A 12,092-nucleotide genomic window follows, 5' to 3' on the forward strand; every position below is an offset into this window, starting at 1 on the left:
TAGACCATTTGACCCAGACTGAAGTGCCTTACTCCACTGTGATTCGAGGCTCAAGGCGGACGAAATGGCTATCTCCAACTTCGATGTAGGCAGGAAAGATGTTCCACTATGTCGAGTTTTGTCCAAAACCTACTTTTGCGAACTAGTCCCTGATTTTTTGCCCGATCAGAACCAGACCAGTCTAGAGCAATTCTCTGGACTCTCTAGATCAATAATTATAAAATTTTTTTTAAACTTTACCCTTTGGGTAGCCGTAACAGGGTCATTTAGAAAATGGGTATGGCAAAAAACACTCAAAAGCCTGTAAATCCTAAACGAAAACTCAGACAACTCACTAAATTGCCTTATGTGCTTAAAGGCCTCAAATGCTTGAACCCCGCTAAATGCTGCTTGCAGCTTTAAATTTTTTTTTTTTACTGTAAAGCAGTTTTGTGAGGGCATAAACTGTGAGGTTCATAACAGCAGGACAGGAAGAAACTCTTCACCTACAAACTTAACAAAGATGAAACAAATGGCCACATAGAAGATGCTTGTCCACTAACAGATCAAAGCACATTTCTGAAGAAAAGCGACCGCAACAGTTTCAGTCTGACTCAATAGATGAGCTGCTAGTCACACCTCAGGACGACTGCGAGTGTGAGATGGCAGATGTTTTTAGGCTACTATTTTAACATTTGAATTATTATAAAACCAATTAAACATCCACAAGAATTAATGAATCGTGAAGGTTTGATCGGCTATTCATTCAATTTACTCTTCTTGTTTCACATATTTACCAGTCCTAAAAAAAATTACAATTATTATTTTATGCTTGATATATGTTAAATGATAAAACTCAAGAGTGTTTTCCACTATTAAAAACAATTTAAGTCTGAATAAGAATCAGAAGAGCATTTATACGTAACTATGTATCATTCATGTGTAAAGAGAGTGCTAGGAGGGTCAAACTCTGTCGTGGGAGGATTCACACACCAGATGAACAGGTCAAGTGTTTTTGCCGGATAGTCTTATTAGATTTCACTGAACTATAGAAAATGGTTTGCACACTTGTTTTGTTCTGTTTGTACTGGTGGAGTTTGACTGGTAAGTTATAAAATAATTTTTATGATTTAATGTATTCCCGTTTCAGAGTAATAAAGCTATTACTGTTCAAATTAGTCAGAAGATTTTCATTTGCTGTTCTTCCCATATAAATTAAACCGAGCGGAGATATTATTGTGGGATAGGCTTTACTCAGGTATTTTTCAGTGACTGTCTTTCAGTGAGACAGTTTTCTAAAAGTGTCCAGCAGAATTTCACTTGGCTGTAATTAACTTTTCATGTAACTTCACATATTTATTTTGCTCTAAGCAGATATCATATTAAAGATCAAATTATTAGTTCTCACAACCATCTGTCAATTTCCTTTTCTTTTGTTTGGGATGTCAGTTCACGTTTAATTACTAACTAGAACCGATTTCAGACTTTGTAAACCAACAAGAGCCGCAATTTATTCCTGAACCTTCCACAGGTGTGTTTGGTGATTCAGTGTCAGTGATGGAGGGAGATTCTGTTACTCTAAACACTGATCTTACTGAAATACATGAGAGGGACGACATACTGTGGAAATATGGATCTGAAAAGTCCCTGATAGCTCAAATCAAGAGTGAGAAACATATATTCCCTGATGTGAGATTCAGAGACAGACTGAAGCTGGACGATCAAACTGGATCTCTGACCATCACAAACACCACAACTGAACATACTGGAGTTTATCAACTACTGATAAGTGGAGCGAAACGTTCAACAAAAATATTTAATGTTTCCGTCTATGGTGAGTAAAAATATAATTTGCTCTGACCTTCAAATTTTCTTGTTTTAATAAAGGAATATATCGAGTTAAATACTCAGTTAAGCTCAATCAACAGCATTTGCGGTATAATGTTGATTGTATCAAAAAAATTACTCATCCCTTGTTTTGTTTTTGTCACAATTAAAACTTGTGCATTATTTGTGCTGTAAAACAGTTACAATTATTATTGTACTGTCGTTTTAGGGTGTGAAAAGCTTCAAAACTCTAACATTAGACACTATAGAAAAAGAGATATTTCACACTAAAATCATGTTAACACTCATATTATTTATGTTTTTAGCTGACTGAGTATTTTAATGTTTACATTACGGCTTCATTCACTTCCAATGCAAGTGGTAATATTTGTTTCTGGTAATCATTATAACTGATGCTAAATACTAAATTGAGCTTAACTTGTACTGAACCCTAATTTCTTTAACTAGTTACATAATGAGGTGATTTATCATTTTATAGTTAGAGATAACGAAACACTCCACTGCGAATATAAGATTGTGGTGTAGATTTAACCCTTTTTCTAATTTATTCTCTCGTGTTTTTTCAGCTCGTCTGCCCACTCCTAAGATCACCAGAGTACATTATTCTCAAAATCTTTCTTCGTCACACCAGAATTGTTCATTGGTGTGTTCATCGGTGTTGAAAGTGTGTGATGCGACTCTCTCCTGGTACGCAGGAATCAGTGTATTGTCCAGCATCAGTGTGTGTGATCTCAGCATCAGTCTCTCTCTACCTCTGGAGGTGGAATATCAGGATAAAAACACCTACAGCTGTGTGCTGAACAATCCCATCAGCAACCAGACCACACATCTGGACATCAACACACTCTGTCACACACGTGCAGGTACGATAATGGTGAATATTAGTGATTATTTACTGAACTGATCATTTTGATCAAAAATACTCCAGCATTATCTCTCAGTTTAGTTTGCGGTCAGACTAACAGACTCATTTTGTCCATTATAGATCAGGACCTGCCCTGGTTTTACATCGTCCTGATCTCTGCTGCTGGATCTCTGATGATTGTTGTTATAGTCGTGATCTTCTGCATCTGCAAGAAATGTAGAAAAACAGGTGAGGAATTCAGTTATTACCTACAAATATTAACTACAATTAGTGCTTTTGAAACATATATATGAACACACTCACATACAGCATATAGTACCTGTCAAAACATTACTATTTTTAATGTTTTTGGAAGAAGTCTCATATGCTCATTCAGCCTGCATTTATTTGATAAACATACATATTGTGAAATATTACAATTTAAAATAATGATTTTCTATTTTAATATACTTTAAAATATAATTTATTTCTGTTATGCAAAGCTGAATTTTCAGCATCATTACTCCAGTCTTCAGTGTCGCATGATCCTTCAGAAATCATAATGATTTATTATTATCAATATTGGAAACAGTCGTGCTGCTTAATATTTTTTTTATAACCTGCGATACTTGTTTTTAAGATTCTTTGGTTAATAAAATGTATCAGCATTTTATTCAAAATAGGTTTTTTTACGATATAAACTACTGTTCAAAAGTTGGGGGGTCAGTCATTTTTTTCTTTCTTTTTTGAAAGAAATTAATACTTTTATTCAGAAAGGATGAATTGCTATAAATATTTATATTGTTCGAAAAGATTTTTCTATTTTGAATAAATGCTGTTCTTTTTAAGTTTTTATTCATCAATGAATCCTGAAAAAGTATCACAGGTTCCATAGAAATATTAAGCAGCACAACTGTTTCCAACAGTGATAATAACTGAGTATCAAATCGGCATATTTGAATGATTTCTGGAACACTCAAAAAAGTATTTTAATTTCAGTCTAATTAATTAAAATGAGCAAAAGTAACATGATTTTTTACATTTTTGTTACAACTTCATTTAATTGTGTTCAATCAACCTAATATATTTAAAATATGATGTTTCCAGAAATACATACAAATATATTTCTGCAATAAAATAAATAAAAAAAAGAGTAAAAAACATAAAAACAATAATAATAATAAGTTTCCAAACGTTTGACCGGCACCACACACACACACACACACACACACACACACACACACACACATTAAACAAGTTTGTCATTTTAAAAAGCCTGTGATTATTGTTAATGCAGTCGAGACACGGGAGGAAGACGGAACTGATTCAGCTTTGTGTAAACCAACAACACGACAAAAGGTAAGATCATTATGGACTGTTGCAGTTAGTCTGATTGAAGTTTGCAGAGTGAACAGACGTGTCAGTAGATCAAAGCAAAGTTTTTATGCTATCTGTATGCATGCACTTTTTGCACCTTTGTGTCACTGCTAACGGTCAGTTTTTCCATTGTGCAGGGCTATTCTCATTTCAAATCAATAGCACAAAACTAAAAAATGGTAACACTTTAGTTTAGGGTCCAATTCTCACTGATAACTAGTTGCTTATTAGCATTGCTAGGATATTAGCCTAGGATATTCTACATGAATAATCCTTAATCCTACCCAATACCTACATTTAACAACTACCTTACTAACTATTAATAGGAAGTAATTAGGAGTTTACTTAGGACTCTCCCCCCAAAAAAAATATTAACACATAAAATGCATTTAAAGTGTATATATTTTTTTTCAAAAACTGTAATAGGTTACGCTTTATTTTACAGTGTACTTATTACATATGTTACATGTACTTACCATAATAACTAAATTACTATAATTACATGCAACTAACCCTCAACCAAATCCTAATGCTAGCCTAACTCTATAGTAAGTACATGTTGTTAATTATTATTACTCAGTACCTAAATATATAATTACACTGTAACAATGACACCTTAAAATAAAGTGTAACCCAGTGATATATTAACATTAATACATTATTATATATTATACATTCAGCTGTCCACATTCCCCCGTTCTGTTGCTGCGTCCCAATTCAGAGGCTGCACCCTTTAAAGGCCGCATTCGAAGGCCGGTTGCATCACTGCGGTACGACGGAGGCTGTCCCAATTGCCAGATTTCCAGTATATCCTACCTATAATTAATTTGGCCGGACAACTAAAAATTCTCAATCCCACACTCTATAGCGAGTTAAGGTCTTTTGCCTTATAGGACAGTATAGTGGCATGAAAGACGGATGGATAAACTGCAATAATCAGTGCTACAAACTATCTTTCTTTCTGTTGAAGAAAAGCACATGCTGAGAATCGGGTGAAGATTATAATGCGTTTTGACTAATTTCTGCATTTTATTAAAAGCTGTATTAAACTAATTTCAGAGATGTTATTCTGACAAATACAGATTGTTTATGAAAGATTACACATTTAAGCATTAGAATAGCCTCTGTATTGGTCATTGCACAATTAGTTTACATGGTTAAAAATAAAACCTAAAAAGAACCTTCCCAGAACTTTCCCTGAAAGTTATTTTTAGGTTTATACAACAACAACAACAAAAAAAATTCTCCCTGCTACGTTCTGTGAAGGTTAGTTTTTGGTTACAGAAAAAGAACCTACCTTATTTGGTTCCCAAAAACTGACGAAGTGGGAGTGTTGTGTGCTGGAACTGGGCTGTTCTGCGTGAAACTCAGAGTGTGACGTTTGGAAGTAAAGAGAAAAACAAAGCGAGTAGAAAGAAATTAAAAGTACAGTGAAAAAAGTGTCAGAGAGAGTAAAAAACAGATAATTATCCAACTAGAAAACATTATTTTGCTTGCAATTCTGATCATTTTGTTTTAAAATATTTTTGTAGGCTAAATATTTTCGTCATAAGTTGATTCATTACTTTTAATTCTGTGATCGCAATGTATTTGGCATCAAATTGACGCTATAGTGTATAATTTGACTGAACTAGATTGCACACGTTTGTTCTATTTTTGACTTAATTATTAATTAAGTTTTATGATTTTGATGCATTAGTTACATCAAAGCCAGCTTGTGATGTGTCTGTGGCCTACTAATTTAAACCATCATTTGTTTAAAATCATATCTGTAAACATTTTGAACTATAAATAATTCACACTCATTTTATACCATTAGAATTTCACTGGAAAGTAAAAAAAAGTTGTTCCTCATGTCACCTGTGTTGAAGTGTGTCCTCGATCTGCAGCGTCTCTGCGGTTCATCATTATCTGAGCTGAGATGCAGCTTTAGCAGACGTTGCTTTCTTTGTAGACGTTCTGCAAGTGTCTCTGCTGTTGCTTTAGTGTGAATGACAGTCATTCTCAGAGCAGAGACTGCAAACCTACAGAACTGTTTGATGATTTAACGGTTGAAAAGTCACTAAGTTCCTGATTGAGTTTGTGTTTCCTTGCAGAAATCAAAGGTGGAGGGTGTGTATGAAAATGTTCCCAAAAAGCGATGATCAAACACTGTATTTATCCACTGGAACTGATGTTAAAGCTCATACGACCCCTGACTCACAGCTTTTGGTTTTGTTCACATTTATTCTCTGCCAGGATGTTTCTTCTGTCTCTCTTTTGTTTTTGCTCTTATCACATCTTTTTATTTCATCTGTGTAAAATAAACCTCTCAGCCTGACTTTTCTGTCTTTTAAGATTCCTCTCTCCGGTCTGTGTAAACTAGCTGACCTTGTACAAGGGAGGAGTTGTTCTTGTTCCTTTACAAATATCTTTTTATCCAATGTACTGTCCATATATATGTTTGTGTGTGTGTGTGTGTGTGTGTGTGTGTGTGTGTGTGTGTGTGTGTGTGTGTGTGTGTGTGTGTGTGTGTGTGTGTGTGTGTGTGTGTGTGTGTGTGTGTGTTTCTTGGAAACCAGCCCAGATAGGAGATCTGGATTTGTCTAAGGAAATCTGCTTCCAAGATATCTGGACATTTGTAGATGCCTGGACTTGTTTTTCTCTTCGTCTTACATTCTATATGATGTAATGTATATTCTCATTGGACAATTGCTACATCACCCCTTGACAATGTATAAGCAAACGTGCAGAAAATAAAGCTGAAGAAGTTTTGTGAATGAAGAATCGTCTCCAAGTTCCTGACTCTTTTTAATGGGCCCATACATTCTTGAGTGAAAGAAGGGATGAGAATTTTGGTTCGAGGTCATGGTGCAAAGAACCCTAGGTTGAAATTACTCCGAACCATCCCTTTAATTTGGTGGTTCATAAACAGTAGCATCCGTCTCAATGTCCATACTATCCATCCAAAACAGTAGGCCTATGTGAGATTAAAATAAGTGCGTCCAAAAGCATAGTATGTTGAAAAGAGTATGCCAGAAGTCCCCAGATGGTCTACTATTCCCAGTGTATTTTTGAAGTGTGGATTCGTGCTCACTCTAAAGGCTAATATTACCCACAACCCACTGCGCTTTTGAGGAGGAACTACAAACAGGAGTAAAAAGTGTTAAAAAACTACAAAACATGTCGGATATGCGCGGTGGGAGGTTTAGATAAAGGTTTGAGTGACTAATCAAAGTTTACCTGATTAAAAAAATAAAATAATAATAATAATATATATATAATAATATATATATATATATATATATATATATATATATATATATATATTAGGGCTGTCAAATGATTAATCGCGATTAATCGCATCCAAAATAAAAGTTTGTTTTTACATAATATATGAGTGTGTACGGTGTATAATTATTTTCTATATATAAATACACACACATGCATGTATATATTTAAGAAATATTTGCATGTATATACTGTGTATATATATTTATATTATATATAATTTATATTATATATAAATATTTTATATATAAATAACACATTTTTCTTAAATATATATGCATGTGTGTGTATTTATATATAGAAAATAATTATACTCCATACACACACATATATTATGTAAACACAAACTTTTATTTTGGATGCGATTAATCGCGATTAATCGTTTGACAGCCCTAATATATATATTTTTTTTTATGTTATCCGTGTTATATTTCATCTGCAATAACAATGTGGACTTTTAGATCCGTTTAGCCATTAACTCAGCATCATAGGGTATATGTCGAACGTCGCATTACGAAACCGGAAAACAGAACGCATCGCTTCCGGTTCAGGTCTTTTGTATGTGCTTCTTGCATTTTTTTACTGTTTTACTCAAGATAACTTAAAAGGAGCGAGCAAAGATGATCATAACCAATGTCCCTCGCATGTGAAGATCGATATTTAAAAGTAAAAAAAACAAAAAACTTCACACTAACGTTTAAATATTTAAATAGAATAAAACGCCAATAACAAAGTGAGATAGGTAGGTTAGCTGATTACCTTAAAATTCCATAGATATCGGCGTCAGTTCATACGGCTGTTAACACTTTCTATGACAAGCGGATGCGATGAGACCAGGTTTCCGGTTTCGTCATGCGACGTTCGACATATACCCTATTAAAGGGTACATAACATACACAGTTTCACCTAATCTCATGTTAATCTTGAGTACCTATAGAGTAGTAGTGCATCCTTCATATCTCCAAAAAGTCTTTAGTTTTATCATATTTATAAAAGAAAAATACAGCTTTCCGATTCTCTCCGGAAAAAGCCGAGCTCCTGGAGGCGTGCCGTTGGCGGAGCAACATATATTCACTTATGTGCTGATTTCCAGCAAAACACAGAAATCTGATCCAGTTGTACTTACATGAATGGGGTCTTTTATCACTGGGAACGCTCCACGTTTTAATAGCAAACGATCTGCAAATCCAGCGTCGACCTGGGCCTTGTTAATAAAACGTTCGTCACTGAAATGACCACACACAACCGCACTTGCTACACTCCTCCCAATACCGGAAAAACAAACGGCATCCACTGTTCCTGTAACACTGGGTTCTTTCGGAAGCTGAACACGGTAAGCTTTCCCTCACATCCAAAAACACACTTTGAAGAGACATTTTAACAAATCCTATGCAGTGCTGCCGATGATTTCCTGTTGAAGCGCCTTGATGTGCGCGGTCTCGCTCTCCTCTGGTCGACGTGTGCGCGGGCGCGCTTTTCCGAGAGAAATGCTCATATAAGGAGTTCCACTCTGGTCTACGTCATTAGATCCACGATCGAAAAAAAAACAGGCGAAACTTGTACCAACCCGGAAGTAAGATTTTCGGCACATAAAATCTCCGTTATTCGTCCAAAATATTTTTTTAAAACTTTGGCCATGTTTAGCATGAGAATCCATCTCTTTAACACTGTAAACAACTCTGAATACATGAAACACCATTGTACCCCCCCTTTAAGTTAATAGCATTATTAATACTGCATTAATAAGGAGAGTTCTCTGCATGAAAGAAAGACCTGCGACTGCAGATCAAAGTGCTTATGCATTTCTCTCCGATACGATAGGAAATTAAATGTGGAGGATGTTATCTTTGACAAGATGAGGTCAGTTTGTGACAGGATGCGTGTAACTAAGCAACAGAGAGCAACCGTTAAAGACGCAATTGTATGATGTGATAGTATGTCCCAAAGCTTCTCTACTCTTCTGCTACACACTCAAAAGTATCTACTTTTTCTTCACAAAAATAGTAAATAGGCTACTTTTAGGGCGTGGTATAAGTAGGCGAATTGAAACGCATCACAAGTTCTTTTCACTATGCTCTGCTGGATATTTTGGCACATCATCTCTCTAGTGTTTAAAGCAGAAAATTGCCTATCTATGAATAGTGCTATTTATAGGCCTACACTGAGCTTTATAGATGCTTTGGATTTGATATGGTCCTTGTAGTCATCAAACTTTGTCTCTAATATCTGTTGCATTTAATAAATGTGTTTTGCAGTGGAGCTATCAGGCCACTTTACACATTAGCCAAAAGTTCACAGGTTGAACCTCTAAAATGTTTAAGGTGAACATGTAGGTGGATTGCCCTAATGTGGGACACCTAAGCTCCAGTGGGTGTGGCTCTTCCCCAAACTAATGAATGTCACTGAAATGGGAAAGCCAAAGCTGTAGTGTCATGTGAACAAAATCATATAACCTTTGAACTGTCCAGTCATAAATTGTCTTCACATCGTAATATTCTACAAAAGTCTGAAAAGCAAAAAATGTCCCACATTAGGGCAATCCACCCCTAGTGCAAGACACCATGAGTGAATGAAATCTGTATTCATGGCACTTACATGAACCAAGAAACTTTCCGTTTTCCAGAAACATGAAGAGAGAAAGATTTCAAATTCTCCGTTACCCCCTTCCCAGCGGGCACCTTGATGTCAATTTAACATCAATACGACATCAACATTGATGTCAAAATGACGTCACGAAATAGGTCAAAAATGAAAGTCATATTGACGTCAAAGTGTCGATGTCAATTTGATGTCGAGATTTTGACCTCTGCTGATGTCATTTTGCCAAACAAAAAGGTGAAATGCATGGCCGTACACTTATTCCCAGCTTCACTTAAAACTAACCAGATGTACTTTATTTAATTTGCGGTTTAATGAAATCATATTGTGACGATCCAGTATGAAACGCCCCGTTGATTTCCTGAGGGGTTCCACCTGGATGCTCTAATCAGTCTGTCCTTTAAAAGAAGCCCGTGCTTGTTCATCGGAGCTCCATGTTTATTTTTGCTTTGCTTTTATGGGTTTTTGTTGTTGTGACTTCTGGTGACATACATCACATTAGCTCACATTGCATTACGTCCCATGCCATTGTACTTTACACTACTGATCTGACTGATGCCATTTTACACTTGTTTGGTTTAGTTTCGGTTCTTTTGGTTGTTAATAAATTTCTTGTTAAAAGTAACCGCTCTGTGTGTCCCTTTCCTTTGTTACGGCCTTTTGGAGCCACAGGTCGTAACAAATGGGGGCTCGTCCATTTAGTATTTGTTCGTGCTAGCGTCTTTCGGAATTTGGCGTAATCAATGGTTAGCGTTTGGGAGAGGAAATCTCATTTGAACTTGTGACGTCATTTTAGCGGAACGGGACACACGTGTGGAGAATTGTTTGGTTGTTGCGTGGAAGCTCATCGACTGGTAAGTTGACAGTGCAATATGGTTCTTCTAGTTTGGAGTTTTCCCCGGTGAGGTATAGCAGCATGTTTCCTTTGAGACATGTTGGTTATTTTTTTGTTTTGATAGTGTTGCGGAGAAAGCGGGTAGTAGCAGTTGACTCGGGAGCACATCCAGGGTGTTGAAGGTGTTGCTGGTCTGACCGGTAGCATTTTTCACCCACTGGGTTGAAGTGCATAAATACCCCCCGCCTGTAACCGCATGAAGACCAGGGATAAGGATAGATAGGTTTTTTTTTTTTTTTTTTTCCTCTCTCTCTCGCGCTGAGGAAAGTTAGTGGGGAATGCTCCGAGTATTTGATTGCACTTCTGGCTTTTTTATTGGTCTGTTTGTTTTTCTGATGGCGGATATTAATGCATTTCTAGAATCTCCTTCGTATACATTGCTAGGAAAATGTACGAAGGAACAGCTGTTAAGAATTGCTGACCATTATGAAATAGATGTCGTTGATAAAAAACGCAAGGAAAGTATTAAAGCTGAGTTGAAGTTAAAATTGTGTGAAAGGGACATTCTGAGTTTGGATAAAGATTTGGTTATGTCGGCACAAATGCAGTCCGATTCACCATCTGTATTGACGTTTGAGCAGCAAAAAGAATTGTTGCTGTTGCAAATGGAACATGAAAGATTGAAACAACATTCTGAACATGATAGGTTGGAGTTAGAGAAGGCGAAAATTGAGGTTGAAGTTATGAAGTTAAGACTTCTGAAGGAAGGTAGGGAAGATCGAGTTACATTTGCAGTGAATTCAAATTTGAAACTTGTTCCTAAATTCAACGAGGAGGATCCTGATATATTTTTCACTCTCTTTGAGCGTATTGCTGAGCTACAGGACTGGTCAGAAGAAAATCGAGTGTTATTGTTGCAGTGTGTGTTGACCGGAAAAGCACAGTTAGTTTTTTCCGCGTTGAGTAAGGAAGATTGTCAGGATTATGATCAAATTAAATCAGCGGTCTTAAAGGCGTATGAATGTGTGCCTGAAGCATATCGTCAGCAGTTCAGGGCATGTAAGAGGGAACAAAAACAGTCTCATTTGGAGTTTGTGCAGGATTTGAGAAAATACTTTACTCGTTGGTATACTGCGCTTGATATTACATCTTTTGATGAGTTGGTTCAACTGATGATATTGGAACAATTTAAAGTGTCTGTCCCGGATATGATCGCCACTTATATTAATGAGCGTAAAGTTAGTTCACCGGAGGAAGCGGCAGCGTTGGCTGACGATTATGTACTCTCTCATAGAAGTAGCTTTGTTGACGGGCGCTCGCGGGGAGACGGTAATATGCTTC

The 12,092-nt window shown here is 36.2% G+C and overlaps 1 protein-coding gene across 1 annotated transcript; it reads left to right on the forward strand.

Annotated features, from left to right (window-relative positions):
• Window positions 1-862: 862 nt before the first annotated feature.
• Window positions 863-6,809, forward strand: LOC308701689 (SLAM family member 5-like). Its single transcript, XM_081384090.1, has 6 exons — window positions 863-1,083; window positions 1,511-1,813; window positions 2,394-2,690; window positions 2,813-2,920; window positions 3,969-4,030; window positions 6,145-6,809. Exons 1-6 carry the CDS (start codon window positions 1,035-1,037, stop codon window positions 6,190-6,192), a joined length of 867 nt encoding a protein of 288 aa, XP_081240216.1. The 5' UTR covers window positions 863-1,034; the 3' UTR covers window positions 6,193-6,809.
• Window positions 6,810-12,092: the final 5,283 nt, after the last annotated feature.

Source organism: Scardinius erythrophthalmus (assembly GCF_964197995.2).
Source record: "Scardinius erythrophthalmus genome assembly, chromosome: 14".
NCBI classification, from domain to species: Eukaryota; Metazoa; Chordata; class Actinopteri; order Cypriniformes; family Leuciscidae; genus Scardinius; species Scardinius erythrophthalmus.